A 21,618-nucleotide genomic window follows, 5' to 3' on the forward strand; every position below is an offset into this window, starting at 1 on the left:
GCATCTTTGCCACTGATCCTGGGTTGATCCTTGGAACTTCACAATAGGTTTTTGAGATAATCTGCATTGTCCCTGTCCAGGACTGACTGATGAAAAACCTCGATTGCATTCAGAGTCAGAAAATTTCCACAACCTCCACAAAAGCACAGAGGCAGACATCGTGATTGGGTGGAGGGAGTGTGCACGTGCAGGCACAGAGACACCAGCAACTAGTAGAAGGAGAATGACAGTAGTTAAACAAAGTGAAATATAAAACGTATCAGGTGAAATTGGACCCAGAGGCACTTGACTAGAGGTTTGGAAACATTACCTGTCAGACTGGTGGCCTGTTTAGCATTACACAAAGATCAAATAAACCCACGGCGTCAGTTTATAAGACCAACACAGCATAAGAGAATTAGTGACTCACATCCTGTTTCACCTACAACACGTTTTGGCTGCATCATTCTGAGCACTTCCCCATCATCATCAGTCAACTATACATGTATGTGCAAGAGATTTTACCATCACTTTCTCTTCTGAACGTTATGAAAGCAAAAGCATTTAACAGTTTTCTTCCCTTCTAGCCAAGCAGAGGCCATCCATTATTTCTGCTTAACTGGTAAGATTTGTACCTTTTTATTTACGGTAATTTCATAAGACCAGTACCGAAAGGCAGGATGGGTTGATTTTTAGTCTTATGCTACCACTAACTTGATTTTTAAACAGTGAATATTGCAGCTTAAATGGAATGAATGTTGCCTTTCTCACATTTAGACAGAAGTTTTACATTTTCTTATGGTCAACCCAGCCTACTTTAAATCAGTATACTTCAACTAAAAACAAGCCAGGAGAGAAGAAAGAAATACAGTTTATCTTTAGTTCTCTGCAAATATGTGACATCCCATTTACTTTTCTCAGTTAACAAATCCAATGTGCAGACACAAACCAACAAAGAATGGATCCCACAAGGAGATTTGTTGGATTGCTGTCCACATACATCTGTAAACTACAATGTCGCACATGTGCTTCAGCATATGTTTTTTTATTTTTAGGCAAACACATAGACAATGGAGTTTATTTGGACTCGGTCCCACTTTCACCATCGGCCTGCTTCAAATACTCACAAAACTTTGAATGTAGATTTATCCACTACTGAAAATAGCCCCCAACAAGTGCACACATTCCTCCTCTTTGTGTAACTTTGTGTAACATTCATTCATCAGTTTTATTTATTTTCACATGAATTTGAAAGTTTTAGTTAATTTGCAGATGTGTGTTCTTAACACCCAATCAACTAAAAATTGATTATGTATATTACAGAAGAATCACCTGGAACACTACTGATATTTACAGGTCAAGGAATATGAAATATAGCATTCTGAAAATGGGCTATTCTGGATAATGGGTGCTTTTACTTTTGGTAATACTATGGATTTGTAATACTATGAGGCACGTGGAACTAATCTATGCTTAAGAGCATAAACTTTAACCATGTTTAAAATACTTAAACATGGTTAAAATAATCAAAAACCTATTCAGAATCAGAACTGGAGTACTTGTACTGTACTACTTAAAATAAATTTTAGAGCATGTACTTTGTACGTCAACTTGGCTAAAGAATTGGAAAAGATACTTGCCACTGTACTGGAGTACTTACAGTACTGTAGTGAATTCTTTTTGTTGATTAAGTTTTTTGTACTTCTACCACCTCTGATTTCTACTTTTTTCATATCATACCACATTATGACATCTTGCATAGTTACATGAAAAGACCATAACGCACCAGCGACTTACACAGATACAAACAAAACCATACTGAATGATACACTTTTAGCAAGGAGTAAAAAGACTCGCAGTTGGATCCTTCCGTTATGTTTACTGAACTTTTATTACATTGTGTGAAAACACTGGAGTTGACGACTGCAGCTCTTCTGTCTCATAGCAGCAAGGTATGTAAATCAGATCAGGTTACTCTGCCAGACAATAAATAATCTGCCTCTTTGGATGATATCAATGTTAAAAAAAAACAGATAAAAGCTGCAGCATAAATTTTTTTTTTTTTTTTTTACACAATCTATGAACATATACACATATATTTACTTATATGTTTATGTGAAATACTTTGCCTATATTTATAAAAATACAACAGTAGTTTGTAAAATAGATTTGAAGTAAAATATTGAGAATTAGCAATGAGTCCATTGTTGTCACAGGATGGCATTATTGAAATGCATTGAATAACAAAACCAACATGGCTGGAATGCAGTTCATCTATGATCTTCCTCAGCTCATTTCTGAGTGGCATCAGCGTCAGTTCCGACGTCTTCATCGCAGCTGAATGACTTTACTTGGAGCCACTTCCCACCGCTGATTCAGCCTCCAAATATCAAAACACACAGGTGTGTTTGTGTGAGTGTGTTGGGGGGGGAGCATGTGCTATTACAGGCAAGTCTGTAAAAACACTACAAAAGTCACAGTACAATAAAATATATGTAGCTATATGGTACAACCAGGCACACACACATACACACACACTGACTTTTCAGCTAAACTGGATACTTTGTTTGTACAAATGATACATTTTTAAGTAACTAGAAAAGTTAGCAGCTTGATCCAGTACCAAAATATATTGCAGTATTGCAGTGTTTCTTACTGTACACACACATTCAATAAATTTCACTGAAGCTTATAAAGAAGTTTGACATGAATCTGCTGAAGGTCTGTGGCTCTGACTGAAGAGCATCTCAGCCTCCTGGTCAAAGCACAGCACACAAGTCCCTATTTGTTTGCCCAGGACAGTATAGATTCACATTAGAATTGTGATTTGATGCTGGACTCTTCCAAATGTGGATCTACTTGATGTCGAGCTTTTTCAACTTTGGGTTCTGTCACACAGTCCACATGAGTTACACGTCAAGTTAAAACTGCAGCTAGCCTACACTAAAGTCAGAGACTAATGATTTAAAGAGGATAAAATGACCTGGAGTCATTGAATATATATCTTTTTTACTATTTAACAACCAATTAGACAATCTATGGACAGATCACTAAGTGCTAAATAACTGTTTATTTCAGCTTCATGATTACCTGTGCTCTCATCTAAACCAGCAGTTCAATTAGTCAAACAAGGCCCAGAAAACAAGGCCTACAGAAATCTGTAATTGTTAAAAGTCCCCCTCAATGAGATACGCAGAGCACTTGTGCAAGTAAAGCAAAAAATGACACTTGGATAGGGAAAAAAAAACAACACTGTCAAAACTGTACCTGTAAAAATAAAACACTTTATATTGTATGTACATGATATTGGGGGCGGCTGTAGCTCAGGTCCCGGCCATATGTCAGTGTCTCTGGGACACTGAACCCCTAACAGCCCATTCCCATCCCCAGCTGTGCAGTGCCATTCCCAAGCCCGGTCCCAAATTGGGGAGGGTTGCATCAGGAAGGGCATCCGGCGTAAAAACTGCCAAATCAACACGCGGACAATGATCCGCTGTGGCCACCCTGAACTCACGGGATAAGAAGAAAGGACAAAAAAAAAAAAATTGTATGTACATGATATTGTTCTCTAAAAGAGCTAAATATATCATCTATACATTTGTAATTAAGGTTTTGAACAAAGGGAAAGGTATTGTAGGAGGCATTTACACAAAAAGTGCTATGATTACTATAGGGGGCTTACTAACATCTTCTGTAACACCACAAGCCTTCACAAGACACAAATGGCAAACGTCAATAGATGCTCTGAAACATTACAAATTCAACTCATACTCTTCACAAATACAAATATTGTCTCCATTCATGTCTCATCACATCCTGTCACTCAGGAAGGACAAAGGGGAACTTAACACTTGTTTTAGTTCATCATTAGTGTTAAAGGACAAGCTGTGAGTTGAATGATAACACTACAGGAACTGGACAGTGTGTGTGTATACACTACTGTTATATTAGGGCCCAGACAAACCAAGTCGATGTTAAAGAACAGGGCGACAAAGAACAATTGCTGCCTAATCTTTCGCCTGGGTCAAAAAGTGGCACCTGAATGCATCACAAAGACTGCAACCAACGAATGTGCTTGAGCGAATGGAGGAGAAACTGCAGACATACAAACTGTACACAAGGCAGCATTAGCGTACTCATTTGCTAAACTGAGCAGCAAATCAGATTGGTTTCTCTTTCGCTGATGAGAGAGACTCTGATTAAAAATGCTCACTTGGCTTAAAAGCCACCAACAGGGGTCTGAGTAGTGCCAACAATGTGGGCTGACATTGGCTAATGGCTAAGTCTTGGCTTGGTGCATCACAGCCCTTCAGATAAGTGCTGCCCCTCAGTTTAATTTAAATCATGAACCACTGGCTCCAACAACAAGATTACAAGTTTACTTAACTTTCACACAATTCTGATCTTTTTACCATCAGTGGACTCAGATCTGATTTATCACAAAAGTATGGAAAAAATAAATCAGATTTGAAAGAAATCTGATCGTGGTATTTTTCACATGTGGTCCTAGATCTGATTCTTATCTGATCATTAAAAACGCAACTTCTCTTAGAACGCTTAGATGAAAAATTAATGCTGTTTTTATAATGTCTGACTTCTGTTCAAATACAGTAATTGCCTGTCGTCATTAGTCAGTGTCAGCAAAATAACCACAATGAAGATAAATAATAGAGAATGAGGAGATGGAAAGATGAAGTTTCAGATTCATAGAACATTAATGGGGGAGCTTCATAATGGAGCCGTTTTTGAAGAGATGGTGCGATTTGACTTTCACACATACGACACTTTTGTTGTTGCTGTTATTAAAAGCATGTGGCACTCATTTCAATTTAATTTTCACATATGTGTCAGTTTAGGACCGCAACTGCATTAACACTGGGGCTGAATATGTGAACAATCGACACAAAAAGATCAGATCTGACCCACAAATAAAACAAAAAACAAAAAAAGGATGTCGAACATAGTCTATGACTCTGGCATGAACACTGATGTCAGGTTTCAGTATAGAATTTCACATTTCAGTCCAGTTTCAGCCCTACTTTACTGGATCGAGTGTGCAACAAGAGTAGCTATTACACAGGAAAACACACTAAAGTTATTACCCCATAGATAATGCTCGCATACTCAATGCTCTCACTACCGCATTTAGAAAATCTAAACACAATCGATAAAGATACGATATGGTAAAGCAATCTAACAGTGCTATCTGTAGCTTACTGTCTGAGTCTATTAACAAAGATATTTCTTTAACCTTTATCAATAGGTCAACTTATTGTCTCATATATAGTCTGCGTTTTCCAATGCATCTCCTCAGGAGTCTATGCACTTAATATACAAAGACAAGACTCCACATTGTAACAGTCGTTTCAAAGTTCTGGATGTCTTGTGCAACATTCCCTTCCAGCAGAAATCTTTGGACATATTGTTAACACAATTTAAATGTTACTAAGTGAAAGGTGATGTTAGAGAATGCAACTGGAAACAACGGTATTAAAAAAAAAAAATCAGTTGACAGTTTATTAGCTGCAAGTAGCCATGCATTCTAAACAACCAGTCCTGCATTTGTCCTCCTACACAAAGCTGAAGAAGGACATAATACATTGATCTATGAAGGAAATAGTTAATTGCAGGACTAGTATATAGGCTGGGTGTACCTATTAATGTGCCAACTGAACTTATGTGATATGCATCCATTTCAACACAGCTGTTAAAAGCATTTGTGCGTATTTTAGAAGTATTTTCCAGACGGCTTTCAAATGACAACAAACAGCTGACATGCTACAGGAGCAACGATAAATAAGGCACAATGTATGATTTGAATCTGTGATCGTGACAGCTGAGCAGTGAAGCTATTGTGGCTGACTTTATGTTGAAAGAAGACAATTTGAGACGTGTAGTGTCTGTGTCGTTTGTGTGGAAACATACACTGATACAGAAGGCACATAGGATTCTCTAGCTGAGGTAAAATGCAGCTACTTGTGGTTTGGTTGGAGGTGAAAGCACTGATCAACTGCAGAAAGAGGCTTTCTCACATCATTAAAAAAACAGTACAGATGCAATTCTAATAAATCATAAAACATATCATCTTTTCCTTCTAGTGATTGTGTCTAGTGTCTGGCCATGCAGAGAGTTTTGGTGTAGTTTGCCCAGGGTTTGAGTCTTCCACTGCCTCTCTAATGTCCCAAAAAAGGAGAAGAATCCAAAAATATGTTCTTTTCGAGTAACACTGTTACTGAGGACTGTCCAGAGAAGACACTGTTGTACCACAACCAGTTATGAAAATGAAAACTATTACTATGCTATAATAAAATGACAAACACACCAATGCATTAGAATCAGACTATTAAAAATTATACTGAAAATGAGTCATTGCTTAAAACTGTTTCTACACTATGATGATTTGCGTGCATGGTTAAGATTAGGGGAATATCATGGTCGCTATTCATTAAGATGGAAATCTGCTTACATCCACACCACTTCCTGCACTGGTAGTCCATGTGGACCCCTGCAATGGAAACATCCAATATGGACAAAATTCCTCTTCCAATTTCTAAGGATACTGGCCTAAAGCTTTGGGTATTTTGAGGCCTGTTCACTTCCATTGTCCTCGAGTGGAAGCACATGTCACAGAGGCAGATATGTGAACACTCTGCATGGGCAGGACAGTATTATAATAGGTGCAGCTCAGTTTGGATTCTTGGACTGTCTAGATATTTTTGCAGACACTTTGTGCTGACACATTTCACTGCATTTGAAGTGATTTGAATTCCTTTGAAGTTAGTAAAGGGTTCCTTGACTAATGCTTCCCACAATTCCACTTCTTTACACCTGGGAGATTCCCAAAAACAACTATAGTCTTCCATTGCCTGTCAGTAGGCAGCTTTGCTCATACAACTACATGCTTTCCATACATTTTTAGTTTTTATAAATCTTACAGATTTAGGACAGGAGAGGTCTGTCATTTACTCTGGTGTAGGAGGAGACTTACACTTCAAACATGAGGTAAAATGGGGCTGGGCCAAGGGGAAGTCAGACCATGTAGCTGTGGACACTGATTTTAGGCCATCAAACAAATTCTGAGCTGCAGAGTATTTTAAAACCTCATACAGTTTACAATACGGTATACACATAATTTCTGTGTGGCACAAGAGGCCTGCATGTTACATTTTAATGGGACAGAACACGGTCATGCCTCTCAGGCTGCAACACACACACACCCACAGACACACACAAAAGATTTATGTTTGAGAATAACTTTTAGAGTCAGGCTACAGCAATGGAATGAGTATCAACGTATGGACTAACGATAATAAACTAAAAACTTGTTTCACATCCCCTTCTTTTGGCTAAAGGACCAAAGTAGCAGCAAAATGTGGCAGTTTCACATTACATTACAACAACTTTAAATACCATTGTCGAGTTCCACATTGTTCCACACTAGATGAGGAAAACTAAACTGGCATGGTTTATATCTAGATATAATACCAGACATATTTGTTAAACACAGCACACCTTTACTTATGTTTGCAATAAATCTGGCAATGGCTAATTTCAACTGTAATATATGTATTAGTGGCACACATTGTAAAACACTATGCTTGTTCATATATTAAAATGTTTAAATTGGGTACATCATCTTAAATTGAATTTCTTATATGACCTTTGTCATGGCCTTTTATGATACATAAAACATAATGGTACTTGGTGCACTAAAAACATGAGCTAGGAGTGTTGGACACTGTAGAGTCATTTGTTTCAGTTAATATGCTATTTACTAATAAAGCCTTTTCATTAAGTTAAAAGGTCCTTAATTTAATTTCATTTAACTGACAAGTGAATTTTGTGTGACCTCCTGAAAAAATAAAATGAATGAAACTCAATGTTTCATTTTTCTGAGTGTACCATAACACATGTAAATAAATTTTCTAAACCTTCAGCTTACCATTCCCAACTTCAAAGTTTAGTTTTACTCAAACATCCATAAACATTCTGATCTTACTATCTTTTGAAAAGCGGGACAAAAAGTAAACAAGGGGAGAGAGGAGCAGCTTAGCGATTATGTTCAAAACCATTAGCGATGACACACTCACTCCTACTGGTGGCTGACATGGATTCTGACTGGGTAAGGGTCATAAACAGTATGTTTGTGTATCATGGTCAAGAGTGTAATTTGTGTGTTTTCTGTGCTGAAGCGGGTGCCTGTTGACCCAGATACATGGCTGACCTGAACTCTCCAACTACAGATGGTGTGTTTGTGGTGGAGTGGGCGTTTGGAGGGAAAACAGGAGAGTGACAGCCCTTAGTGTCAGCTTAGTCTCTATGTTGACACAGACTGATGAGATTAGTTAGACCTTCTTTCACCTACTGAAATGCTGTCTGTGTTTGGTTGACTTTGGTTTGGGGTTGGGGGGATAGCTATGAAACCCCCCATGCCAACTGTTTCATGCCAGTGACCAGAAAATCTTCGTTTTACCCAAAGGAAATGTAAAACTGTAATACTGTCTCAGTACCTTGTTTACAATAATGTGGATGATCTTCTGCTTCATGGATTAAACAGAAAGGACCAGGCTGATGTTTTTGCATGTTTTAGCCTATTTACTACTTACCACAACCATTTTTACTTTTACAAAATACCCCTTTAGAGCCTGTTTATGATGTTTTGATTGACTGATTTGTTTCCGATTGATTGGGTTTTTTCCAAAACCTTCCAGGAACATGTTGATGTCCTCTAATTTCACTTCATATTGAAAATAGCCCTGCACAGACTTGACTTGGGGTTGTGTAATTAAGCAAAATGAACATCTGCTGACAAAGTAACATCACGGTACTGCACTGTATTACAGTGATGTTACACAAACACAAGCAGACTTGATCAATGTATGGTGGTTCCTTTAAATTAAAAGTAAATGGATTTCCATATAAATTAGTTAATTAAATCTGGTATCTTTATAGTAAATGATTAAATAAAACATACCAAAACCACAGATTGGTCCTTTAAAAATCCTACTACATATAAGAAAGACATAAAACAAATGTCATCTGTGAAGCCAGATGCCATTAAAGTTCAAAGTGCTATACAGGAAACAATATACATAGCAAATTCTCCAAAAAAGGTCAGTCTATTCTAAAGAAAAGAAAATGTCATTGCAATCGAATTGCTATCATTCATCTATTTGAAAATTCCCCAACTCCCAAAATACTCATTTGTGTATAAATGGACACAATTCCACATTATTGTGGAACAACAGTTTTTGCTTTGAGAAAGTTGATGAGGGATGTTTTAGCACTGATGTTAGTGGCTCAGTGCACAGAGTGTTTGCTGAAGTGTGAACCTGTGCTGTGATTAAAATAAACATGGATGTGGATATTATAAGCTGCAAGTTGTTTCTTCTTGCTTAATAGATTAGGATAAGTTATGAAACTTGCAAACACATCATTAGGGAATTATGATGGTGGTTTTTCAAATTGTCAATAACAACCATGACAGGTAAAAATATCAGCCATTAAACCAACTTTGTGTGAGAACCTTCACTGACATGTGTGGTGTTGGTGTGTGTGTCTTTGCTGCTGTCAGTGCTGATCATTGTGTGTCTGCTGCCTGTGTGTTAGTGCTTTTATCAAGTGTTACTGGCATCTTGTTTTGGTGTGTGTTGTGTTAGAGTGCATGTGTGCCAGGTGCAGTACATACTGGATCATTGAAAAGCTTGGTGAAAGCGGGGCAGTGTTGTGGGAGTGCCCAGGTTGGATATGAAGGAGGAGGGAAGCCCTTGAAGTGGACTCTCTGCAGCTTCTGGGCCTTCGGATGGCTGGGGGGGCAGCTGGACAAGAGGTGTGGGCTCTTCGCTAGGTGTGTAGGAGACACCTTGCCCCCCGCTGCCTGTTGCCTGGTTGTACGGAGGCCCGTTGAGTGGAAGGAAGTTGAACAGCTGTGAGAAGTCCATCAAAGATGAGGATGATGCCAGAGAGTCACATGCGGTGACTGCTGCCACTGATGTGGACATTTTGGACAGAGACCCCTCCTCGCCCACTCCCTCCAGCACGCCTACTTGAGGCTCCAACTCAAGCTTGGAGGAGAGTTGAGTTTCTTGGGCTGCAAAGGAGGAGGAGGGCATGCTGCTCTGCAGCTCCATCAGGTAGGTCTCCAGTTCTCCCTTTAGATTCTGCTCCCGCTCCTGTGAGGACATGGCATATGAGGTAAAGTTGGAGCCCAGTGGGTACTTTAAAGAAAAAGGGTGTGTTGGGTTCGGGAAGGGCTCTGTGTCCAGGACAGAGCCCGTACAAATATTGAGCTGGTGTGACCTTGGCGTCAGCATTCCCGGGAGCTCGCCCTTAATGCCGCCAGACGCTAAGTCGTAGGCGACATGCTCCAGCGAATCAGCTGGCTCAGTTTTTACCCTCAGCAGCTCCCGGGCATGGCTCTTTTTTACATGGCGCGTCAGGTGGTCCTTCCTACCGAAGCGCTGGGCACAGTATTGACAAAGGAAGTCCTTACGTCCGGTGTGCACCACCATATGGCGTCGCACATCTTTCCGAGTGTAAAATCGCCGCTCACAGTGCTCGCAGCGATGCTTTTTCTCTTTGGTCCCACCAGAGGACTTGCCAGCGTGTGTTTTGAGGTGATCTAGAAGAATCCCAGTGCTGGGGAATGGCTGCAGGCACACTTGGCAGGTGAGGTCTCCACTGTTGGCGGCGTGGAGGGCCAGGTGGCGTTTGAAGCCCAGCTTGGTGTTGTAGCTTTTGCCGCACTCCTGACAGGCGAATGCCTCCTTGTGTGGGTCATGAGTGTGTAGGTGATTCTTTAAGTGATCCTTGCGGTGGAACATTTTCTCACAGTATGAACACTTGTGGTTTTTTTCTGGTGAGTGAGTTGCCATATGCCTTTAAACACAGACAAATTCTATGAGCACTCAGAATTGTTGCAATCATGTTACAAGTAGGCATGCTTCACATTACACATAAACACAAGACCTGCAACACGTCATCAACACTTCATTCTGACTACAGAGCAATATGTTAGCAAAGGTGTAAAGAGTTATGCACTGCTGCTTGTCTGTACCGTAGCAGCTTGTATTTGGAGACAAAAGCCTTGGTGCAGTCAGGGTGGGAACAGCGGTAGGGTCTTTCTCCTGTGTGAGAGTACGAGTGCACCTTCAACTTCTCCAGACTGTTGAAGGCTTTTTGACACTCTTGGCAAGGGAAGTTCTTCTTCGGCTTCCCCTCTGCTCTCCTCTGCCTCCCTGTGGGTGGCGCGAGCTTGGCCTTTTCCAAGATGTGGTCACGGTGGCCCTGGGTTCCTGTGGCCATGGCACCCTAAAGCAGACCAGCTACATGGACAGGGGCGCTGGCCCAGCTAGTACTGATGCAATTGTTCTATCCAGTTTTATGTGTTCAACACCGCCCGGACTCAAGGGCCTAAGGAAAGAGAGAGAACAAGACATTGTGACAATCATCTGAACGGTTTAGACTCAGGTTGCTGAATGAGTTGCTGGCAGTACAAAATGAAAATAAAGCAACTGAAATTAAATCAAAATTGTATCATTTTGTAGCTACGTTTGTCTGTTTTCGGTATTTTGTGTGTATTTCCCATCACCACGTGTATCCACTGTGACTTTGAATGACTTTTTGTTTGTTTTTACTTTTTTTTTTTTTTGGTTAGAAAAAACTGAAAAAATTAAAAGTTACAAATCCTCTATAATTAAATATATTAAATCAAATATATACAGTATTCACATATTTGAATGTGGATCATTTTTATGGTTTCATATGTATTTTGGATTACAGACATTTTCACAAAATACTCAGCCGTGAAGAATAAAATCTGCTCTGGAGCTGTAGGGTTACCATAGTGACCTACCCCAATTAACTATGATTCTGTTGTTTCTGCATCTTCTAGATTATCTTCTATATCTTTAAATCTAATTATCATTATTTTTTCACTGATCTTTATGTAGGTATTTTATACTTGTTGGATTAGATATTTCGTTTAATGTATTGTTATAACTTAGTTTTAAGGTTATCATTCAATATTGTGCATACATTCAACAGTTTAAAATGTTTTTTTTGCTGGAGGTAAAAGACTTTTAGTGTTTTTACAAGTTTACCAATGAAAGTCACAGGAGCTTTCATTACTGATGCTACACACCTTGATGCCACATGGTATTTACTATCAGGTCACAATATGAGACACAGGAAGGAGAAACAACTGCATAACTGAATGTTCTAATTTAGAGAAAAACTAACTTAAAACTAAGAGTCTACTGACAGCAATTATTAAAGAAAAAGTATAATCAAACCAGGATTTAGCACTCAGTAATACAATTCATTATATCTACATTTCCTGCAACTGCCCCAATAGATCTGTGGTAAAAATTGTGATAAAATAAGTGTTGTTGTCTATTAACAACATGTTATTACAGTCAGAGTGCAGCTGCTATCATCTGGTAGATTAAGCATGGAAAGGAATCGCAGGAGTGGCAGTGGAAACACTGATCCTGCCTCCTATTAATGATGTTTATGAGTGATAATAATCACTGTGTGGATTATATTTACTGGAAATAACATGTGACCCACATGTTATTAGGTTTATGTGAAGAAGACATGTCATAATCATATGTAGGGAAGGATGTCAGCATTCTCAAGTTAGTTGTTCAGCGTTGAATCAAGACAAGCATCTTTCCCTAAAGAGCTTTGAGTAGCTTGAACATAAGCATAAAATTTCAACAGGCTTTATTTCCACATGTGGAGAATAAATACAAATGAATGTAATGTATTTGGTATCAACATTCTGTAAGTGCAGATTAATTAACATTTCCTCAATATGTTAAATAAAACATAATCTAAGATTCAATTTGCCACATTTTACTGTTATTATTATTGAAACATTTTTTTCTATGACAAGTGTTGGTTCCACTGCACAGTCGCACATAGAACACATACAGTACATGACTTACTGCATTCATGTTGCTGTAAGGAATAAGGCAGCACAAAGCCTCTCAAACAGTCTGAAAGCAGGTACAAATGGTAGCATTGATATGGTTGTGTCTATATCAAGAGCTTTACAATTTGCTACCCATAAGTCACTAACCTCAAACTGATGGTAGCAAGCTAACATACCTCTTGCATCAACTTCAAACTATAAACTCAACTAAAAAGTACAGATAGAGTGACAGGTCTGTTGCAGTTTATCCAGACCAATTTCATCATTCACCCTAGAGTGTCAGAGCACATGCACTTTACCAGTTTTTTGATTTATATCTTTTTCATAGTTTTTCTCTTGAATACATGTTCTCTAATTTGACACCAGTTCATTTACTGTTTGTGCTTGTTCTTTCAAGTAATAGGCTGCAACTTAAACAGAACATGAGAATGGTCTACATTGTCAAAGCTGATTTATATGATAAATTCTGATATGATTGTATTGATCATCATATGGAAACTCTTTTTCCTAACAGCTAAACTTTGCAGCAGGAGATGACCACATAGGAGGCCTCCATGACACATTACTGACCAGTTAATCCTTCTAAAACCATGCAATTCTTTTGTATGTGATTTTTCTACAAGTACCCTACACCCTATACTGTTACCCAGCTTCCATGACAGGTAGAAATATATTTTCTAATCAAACCTACTTTACTGTAGAAATCATTGTTAACTTGAGTCTGGGATTCCATACATAAATAAAGAAATTAAATTAAGTTAACATGAATGATTTTATTCATGCATTTCTAACAAAGAAGTGTATATAATATCAACTCTAGTTCCCAAAGGATCATATTTTAAATAAATATTTAATTTAATGAAACTTTAACTTTAATAAACACAGAAGAAACAAACAAATAAAAAGATATAATGCTGTAAGTCACATCTGCTATCCCACATTCTCAAAGTATCTTAATATTTGACAATTAAACTTAACACATTGGAATGAGTCAGCAAAAGTTGACATGATTTGCATTTGCATATATTTCTTTCTCATATTTACCAGCACAATAATTTTAGTACAGTAATACATGTAGGGGTGGTATGGCTGCAATTATGTAATTCAGATTTTTTGTGTAATATTGAAGGATTGTAGTTGTTACAAGAATTACCTGATCTGAAGTGATTTTTATGTTTCAAATAGAAATAGACACTGATCGTAGCCAACTTACCAGCAATAATTGAGATCTCCTTGTTCTTGAAGATTTGAAAAACTTCACTTTTTAACTCCAGTTTTAAAGTAAGTCATGTATTTTTGTAGGCCTATATCTTCAGCACATAAATCTAAATAATTTCATCGCATTACTGACCCTATAATTGAAAGCAACTTACAACAACAACAACAACAACAACAACAACAATAATAATAATAACAATGACAATAATCTTTCCCGATAGATGCTTTTCATATATTTATGCTAAATAAATACATTTATTATTGGAGATAGAAAAACATTCTAATAATTTCAAAAAGTTTAACTTTTGTTTGAAAGTTTCAAAAACATTAAACAACCACAAAAATGACTATTTAATATATATATATCTATATCTATCTATCTAAAAACAAGGGTTGGGGATGTTAAAAGTGTTCACAAACACATTTTTTAGCCCAAAAAAACAGGTTCACAACAGTAGAATTATACTGTAAATTAACATTAAAATTTTCTCCTTTGGTTGCAATTACTAATTGCAAGACAAACCACAAATCTTCTACAAACTAAGAGCATTTATATGAAAATAACACAGGCAGAGAGAGGAGTGGTGCATGCCTAATAAATAAATTATACTGGCTTCAGAACAACAGCAGCAACTGATTTCAATCTGTCATAATCAAATAGAGGTTCCAAACCATCTGAGTAAGGTGACTCATGCATGCAAAACTTGCAAACAAATTACATTTTAACAGCTTTTTTGATGCCAACAACATTTCCTGCTCTATCTTGACAAGAAAAAAAACATTTAGTAAAATATACCATTTTAGCCCTAACAGCATTGAATTATTCATGTAACAGATTTCTGTTACAGTTATAGTTAAAATCATATGCAGCTACAGCTCCAGAACAGTTAATCCAATGTCTGATGTAGTTAAAGTATAAGACAGGTGTAAACAGACACATGAGCCAACGCTGACACACACATACACACACACTTCCTCTCTGAAACTGTTTCAATACCAGCTTTCTAACCACAGCCACCATCACACTGGCTATTTCAACTCAACAACAAATCTGCGATCCAAGAAGCTTCTGACCGTCAAATCTTGTGTTTAACCTCCCAGGACTGTGACCGCCACCACCACCACCAGCAGCTATAGTATCAGATCTAAAGGAAAGACGTGCACAGTGCAACCTGCCACACCAAATCCAACTGAACACAAGTTGGCTTTTGGTTTTTACAAGAAACCGTGTGCGACAAGGTGGGGACGCAAGCTGCACAAGCAGATCATATAAGCACTGTCTAATTAGTCTGCCTTATAAGTTCTCCCTCCATTTTGCTGCTTTTATTGACAAGCAATTCCTTGACGTTTCTTGTTTGTTAGCCTTACAGCGGGTTACAGCCCAACTGTCATACGTGTGACACAGTGATCAATACCTGCAGTGGATGAAAATGCGATACAGCATGAAGCCTAAAAGTGAAACAACATGATGAAATGTCACTACTAGCCGCTACATGGTTGCCTTTGGCGTTATGGGCTACTTTTGGAGAGGAGATGCTTAAGGATGTGTTGACACTGCTTATGATTAAGCCTGTAAACGATAGCAAACTAAAAGAAATGTGAATACAGACAGCAAGAAAATTGACATTACTGCCAAAGCCCTGCGCGCCTGCTCCTGTCGGTGTCCACACTGCCGTTGTTATTATATTAACTAAATAAACTAAGTGTGGAGGCTATGTTCAACTTCACTCAACTTTCCTTCATTCTGTGGCTCCCGTGGTCTAAAATGTTCGTGGACACGCACCGTGACACTAATATCACGCGTGACATAATTTACTCAATTTTTAAAAAATACTTGTACCGTCCCTTGGTTTTCTCCGTGGTCGCAAAGTGGGTACTGATTAACACAAACTTTTTCCCCAGCTCACCCCCTCTCTCATAATTTAAATAACCCCGATATTTTAATTCAAGAACTGAGTAACCGTTTACTTAATTTACACGAAACTTACCCCGGACGCTTTAACATCCTTTCTGTTGAGTTTTTCTTGACTTTCAACTATTTTCCGAATTTTTAATAATTTTTTTCTCATATTTTTTGCTAGACGCGGCGGGCCTGAAAATTGTTTGCTTTCCTCTCTTTCGAGCAGCCATTGTGTATGCGCTGCGATGCAACCGCACTAGGAGTTAGCCACGCCCACTATATGTCCGCTCCGTCGTGCTTTTTGATTTGTCCAACGCACTGCCACTTTGACTTCAATGTCACTTGCGGCCCTATTTAATAAAACTCAATTTTTGGACTTGCTATGCTTTCTGTCAATCGTTTAAATTTGGTTTAGTTTCGTTTACAACGATAGGAAGACAAGAATGGCTGCCAAGAAATCCTATTGGCTCATTGGGCTGTCAGTCTACGTTGGTAGTCTTTAGAGGTTCCCATTGGGTTACTCTGCTGTCAGTTGTCCGTGACGTTGAGGGTGATTTTCCTGGTGCGCTGTTGCATCAACAAGAGGGGAGTTGTCTCGAGCATGACGAGGAAGTCTGTTGCTTGTGTAGCTACATCAGTTAGCTACATGTAGTGTGCAGCTATTCACCAGCGTTTTGAAGCTATTATATTGCTAGCATTCCAAGGACATAGAAATGTCAACATAATTTGTGAATACATGGAGACTGGATAAGCTTGTTAGTTCTTATAATATTTTTAGAAACTGGATAACCTTCAACTGTTTTGGATACTGTGCTCTTTCACAAGTCATTAGCCTGCTAACCGCTGGATAATATTTGGCATTTTGTAAAAGGTAACTATTGTTTATCTCAGTTCCCCTCTAACGTAAGTCATTCTGCCTTAATGAATAGTCTCTACACGTTTCTCCTGTGGCAGTTATTTAATATCCACGTAGGTCATCATGTTAAAAAATAGCAGCGTTGCATAGCTAATGTTAATTCATTGACTTCAAGAAGAACGACCTTTAAATTCTGCATAACTTATACTTCAAACACCAAGCTTCAACGAACATTAAAACAAAGTAAAAGAGTTTTTACTCAGAATTCAGTGTGGTTGCATCTTAAAAGCTAAACCTGACCTTAAAGTTAAAATATAGTTCAGATTGTTAACTTTTGGCACCAAAATGTATAGGCTCCATAGTTCTGAAACATTTGGTCCAAAGTTAAAACTTACCTTCCCAACCATATGTAAATAATAAAGGATGGTAAAGGATGGTTGCAGTAAAACACCATCATATGCATGTTTACCCTGTTTAGATAATATAAAGTGAATTCTTTACCAGATAATGGAACAGCTGGACAAGTTTTTTTTTTTAGTTGAGTGTGTGTGCAGAGCTTGCAGTTTGTAATCGTGGAGGCGAAAACGAATTAATTTTATTTATTTATTTGCTAATAAGGTTTATTAAAATAAGTATTTTCAATACATTTAATGTAAAAAAAAAAAAAAATGCATGCACTGAATGTCCAGATAGAGAACAGGTCACTGCATGCACTGAAATGCATGTAAGCTGTTGTAAAAATCCCTGTCACTGTCATTTACAAAGAAATGAGGTACACAAATGGCACATTTGTGCAAATATATTGCAGGTGTTAATGCTGGAGGCATTTGAGAAACCAGAAATGAACTTGTGCTTTGAGTGCTCAACTATGTCCCTCTCTACTAAATTAAGTAATGTTGTCAATAAAATGTCTTTCAGGGAACTAGACCACCAGACGTGGTTTTATCCTGCATCAGCAAAATTTTATAAAAAAAGCGTGTTTTTGATCTCCCTTCAGGCTAAAGCAGTGAGGGGGTTAATAAACAAACACAGAGCTGAGTGGAAGAGGGGCTGTACAATAACTTAAATAAATGTTAATAAATTTGTATTACATTATACAAATTTTACTATTGAGAAATTACTATTGTATTTGATGTTTGTGTTATGTTTTAGAGTGTATTTTTTCACTGTAATTTGCACCCCTCCCTCCATATCTTGCTTACTCCAGCTAATTAATAATCAAATTAAATCAAATTGATTATCCTTATCTGACCCTTATCTGACCTTATTGGTGATGTTTGTGTGAGGCATGTTGTAATTCTCACTAGAGTTCACCTAAATTTAAAATTTTAAAAACATTTTAAACTAAACAAATCTGTACTTGTGTGTTTTTCCATTGCTCCTTAGTTTTCTTTAACAAAAAGCGACATCTTTATGTTTTTTATTTGCTCTAACTAATGTGATATAAACATACCAAACTTTGGAGAAAATGAGAGTAGCAAATGTGAAGAATAAATTTTCATGAATTACTTCAAGAATATATTTTATTTTCTAATACAGTCTGATGATCATTAGGTTTTAACAGTTAATTGTTTTTAAATTGATATCAACATTAACAGAAGTTTAGATTAGTTAACTTAATTCACACATAAACAGCATAAAAGTGGAAAACAAGACACAAAAACAAAGAAAAAATGTGACTGGAGAGGCCAAGAAGGCACAGTATACCATGGACCTCCCCAAACCTGTAAACAAAAATCAATCAAACAAAACAGAAAATTAAGTTAAAACACAATAAACAACATCTACAGTTTATAGTCCAACGATTTCACAGAAAAAAACAATAATATTACAAACAAGTTTAAAGTTTGTTGTGGGTTATTATAAACTACAGACTTTGTGTGGAGTTGGTTATTATATGTTTTAATAAATTCTTTTTAAAACTCTGTAACAATAATAAACCATTAACAATATTTATATTGGTATTTTAGTCCCCAGTAATATCTGAGGGAATACTGGAAATGATGATGATGTGCCTTTCTATTATTCAAAAATGAACCTGAGAATTAAATTAGAGAAAGCACTGAAATAAAATGGGAGAGCATTTGGTATGGACATGTTTTTTCTATAAACAAATATCTAAAAAAAGTTTTTATTATACTGAAATACTGCAGAAATTTCAGTTTTTCTAAAAAAACAATGCAGTTGTCAGATTGCAAAAACTGCAATTAGAAATAAAGAATTAAAACGTTTTTTTAACATTTTTTTTTTAAGTGCTACAGGTCCCATAAAATATTAGAAGCTTGGAGTTCATTGTCTAAATATGCTGTAGCCTAAGTGTTCTGGAGAACTTGGTTGTTGGCATGAGGGGGGACTAATCAGCTGGGACCTTAATGAGAAGGGAGCTCTAGGCTAATCAAATGGCAATATTGCTATATCGTTCAGCTATGTGTGTGTCCTTTCGGCTCATCCCGTAAGTTCAAGGTGGCCACAGTAGATCATTAGTCCGCATGTTAATTTGGCACAGTTTTTACGCTGGATGCCCTTCCTAACGCAACACTTCCCAATTTCTACCAGGCTTGGGACCATAATCATCACTAATAAACTTGTGTGGCTTATAAATAGGTAAAGCTTAAAGATCAGTGTTTGAACAGTATTTCTGAAGATAGAAACTGACTAACAGATATTTGAATGAACTAAACTGTAGTTTAGTTCACTAAACTGCATTAATATTCCACTGTTTCCTTAAACCCCATTGATGTATACTTTGTAATACACACACATAGAAATAAGGTAACACTAAATAAACTCTGTTAATATTATCCTTTTGTACACAGGTCCACATGGATAAAAATGCACGAAAACTTCGGAATCAGGACGTTAACCCATGCCTTGAAGTAAATTTAACAACAATTTCTGTTCTAAACTGTTTGAATCATCGCACTGCTGTAAAATGGTGTCTTAATCTTCTAAACTTGTTTATTGCTTTTTAGGAAACTGATGCCTCACAGAAGTGTTTGGATGCCTACAAATATGATAAAGACATGTGTTCTGCCTATTTCCAGAGATATAGAAATTGCCGAAAATACTGGGTTAGTGATTTTTATATTTAGCATAAAAGAGTTGAGGAATAGAGGAAACAAGTGGGCGAAAAGTGAGCAAACATTTTGCATGTTTTATTTGTACATTAGAGATGATAAATGATGAATGTTGGATGCAGAGAAGTCATGTTCATCAATATAGAGACTTGAGGTGTTATATATTTGGCTTGCCCACACTTACCTGTTGATGTGGCTTAAGGCAGCAGAAACTCTCATTATTTATGCTACACTGGCGACACCCACTGGTTGGTTACAGTATTATTCCACCGAGGGGCAGAAGCAGGTGAACAGGAGCGCTTAGCTATAAGTCTAGGGGAATTGGAAGAAGACAGAGGAAACCACGTTAATAATGTAGTTTTAAGCCCTTTTCAGACAAGCACCTTGTTTTGTACATTTTGTATAAGAATAAGAACTAGAAGCACCTGTGATGTCAGACATATATAACAACAGCCTATTTAACACACCTCACATCTGTGTGTCACAGCTATATTATTAAAAAACTTTACAAAAAACTTTATATAGCCTGGGGTATACATGACATGCTATAAAGGTGCTATAATTGTGCTTTATTTTTATGTTCAATGTAGCACAACATAATGGTGCAGAGGAGAAGAGATGGTGTGAAACCTGACATGCCCACTGCTGCAGAGAGGCAGGAGATACTCGCTGCTGTTGGAGGGAAACCATACTGAGCAAACCACACAGTCACGCAGAGACACTGTGAAGTGCCCAGGACATATAACAAGCTTTTGCTTACTTGTGGTGCTTCTACAGCGCAGTGGCTGGGTTTCTGACCTTGTGTCAAGCTCAGGTCATGTTGAAGTAACCATCTGTGGCTTGACTTAATTTTAACATCAAATATAAAGACAGGCAAGTCACAGACAATCAAGTAAAATGTTGATTATTTCAGATTCATCAACACTGTGAAATAAACTCAACATAAAAAGGAATGAAGCATTTTTGAATGTCCTATAAATGTTTGAATTGTTTCAGTAAAACCATAAGTGTGAATATTCAATGATGTGCTTATGTGTTGTCAATTATATGTCATCATGAATATTCTAGATCCTCACATGCTCCGACCTAATAAATCAGCAGTATGATTCACCCTGTAGAACAGTCTGGGATGAGCACAACTACATCTAAGGAATCGGTGGAAGGGAGAATGAGTATTACATAATCTTTGTAGTGTCAGCTGCAGGTGAAACTTGTGTATTTTTATACAGAACTGTATTTTGTGCCCTATAAATTTTATATATTGGAGTCAAGGTAAGAGGAGATCACTGCACAGCTAGAATGGACAGAAGGAATGATAACGTGACAAAAGAAATGTGAATCTGAACTTTATAACAAGTTTTAAGCACCGTCAAAGTTATTATTTTAATTATTTATTGTAATATGTACAAGTTCCACTATACGTAGCTGCAACATGTATTTAATGAGTCAGAAATAAAGGTAGAATAACGTTTATAATCAAACTTTTTTGTTACTAATTCATTGATATGTAAGTAGCTGCATTTCATGTTGGAGCTGGTGGAGGATTTTCTGCTTCATGTGCTGCACATCTGCATAAACATTTCACTTGAAAAAATAAGTGTGGTCAGTAAATAAATAAATAAGTCTATTATAAATGAATTAAGCTATTTAA

At 37.3% G+C, this 21,618-nt stretch overlaps 2 protein-coding genes across 4 annotated transcripts; one reads left to right on the forward strand and one right to left on the reverse strand.

The window, feature by feature from the left end:
* Nucleotides 1-21: 21 nt before the first annotated feature.
* On the reverse strand, nucleotides 22-16,327 carry plag1 (pleiomorphic adenoma gene 1). 3 transcript variants are annotated; one of them, XM_067486105.1, is made up of 4 exons: nucleotides 16,123-16,327; nucleotides 11,036-11,391; nucleotides 9,668-10,857; nucleotides 22-209 (listed from the first exon to the last, which is right to left on the reverse strand). In XM_067486105.1, exons 2-3 carry the CDS (start codon nucleotides 11,281-11,283, stop codon nucleotides 9,672-9,674), a joined length of 1,434 nt encoding a protein of 477 aa, XP_067342206.1. In that variant the 5' UTR covers nucleotides 11,284-11,391; nucleotides 16,123-16,327; the 3' UTR covers nucleotides 22-209; nucleotides 9,668-9,671. The 3 variants fall into 3 exon arrangements, with proteins under 3 accessions (XP_067342206.1, XP_067342205.1, XP_067342207.1); XM_067486104.1 differs by lacking the exon at nucleotides 22-209 and having other exon boundaries at nucleotides 3,014-10,857; nucleotides 16,123-16,322; XM_067486106.1 differs by lacking the exons at nucleotides 22-209; nucleotides 16,123-16,327 and adding an exon at nucleotides 14,130-16,087 and having other exon boundaries at nucleotides 3,014-10,857.
* A 283-nt stretch (nucleotides 16,328-16,610) lies between these two features.
* On the forward strand, nucleotides 16,611-20,920 carry chchd7 (coiled-coil-helix-coiled-coil-helix domain containing 7). The gene is made up of 4 exons (XM_067486108.1): nucleotides 16,611-16,905; nucleotides 19,707-19,766; nucleotides 19,863-19,961; nucleotides 20,558-20,920. The coding sequence occupies exons 2-4, from the start codon at nucleotides 19,713-19,715 to the stop codon at nucleotides 20,660-20,662; spliced, it is 258 nt and encodes an 85-aa protein (XP_067342209.1). The 5' UTR covers nucleotides 16,611-16,905; nucleotides 19,707-19,712; the 3' UTR covers nucleotides 20,663-20,920.
* The last annotated feature ends 698 nt before the right edge of the window (nucleotides 20,921-21,618 follow it).

This window comes from Channa argus, chromosome 19, assembly GCF_033026475.1.
Source record: "Channa argus isolate prfri chromosome 19, Channa argus male v1.0, whole genome shotgun sequence".
NCBI lineage: Eukaryota > Metazoa > Chordata > Actinopteri > Anabantiformes > Channidae > Channa > Channa argus.

Bases quoted from the DNA above. Each gene is read 5' to 3' on its own strand.
- chchd7 (XM_067486108.1), top strand. From the start codon at position 19,713: ATGGATAAAAATGCACGAAAACTTCGGAATCAGGACGTTAACCCATGC. The intron at 19,767-19,862 runs GTAAATTTAACA...ATTGCTTTTTAG, and splicing joins ACGTTAACCCATGCCTTGAA to GAAACTGATGCCTCACAGAA. The intron at 19,962-20,557 runs GTTAGTGATTTT...TGTTCAATGTAG, and splicing joins GAAATTGCCGAAAATACTGG to CACAACATAATGGTGCAGAG.
- plag1 (XM_067486105.1), bottom strand. From the start codon at position 11,283: ATGGCCACAGGAACCCAGGGCCACCGTGACCACATCTTGGAAAAGGCC. The intron at 10,858-11,035 runs GTACAGACAAGC...CTGTGTTTAAAG, and splicing joins TCCAAATACAAGCTGCTACG to GCATATGGCAACTCACTCAC.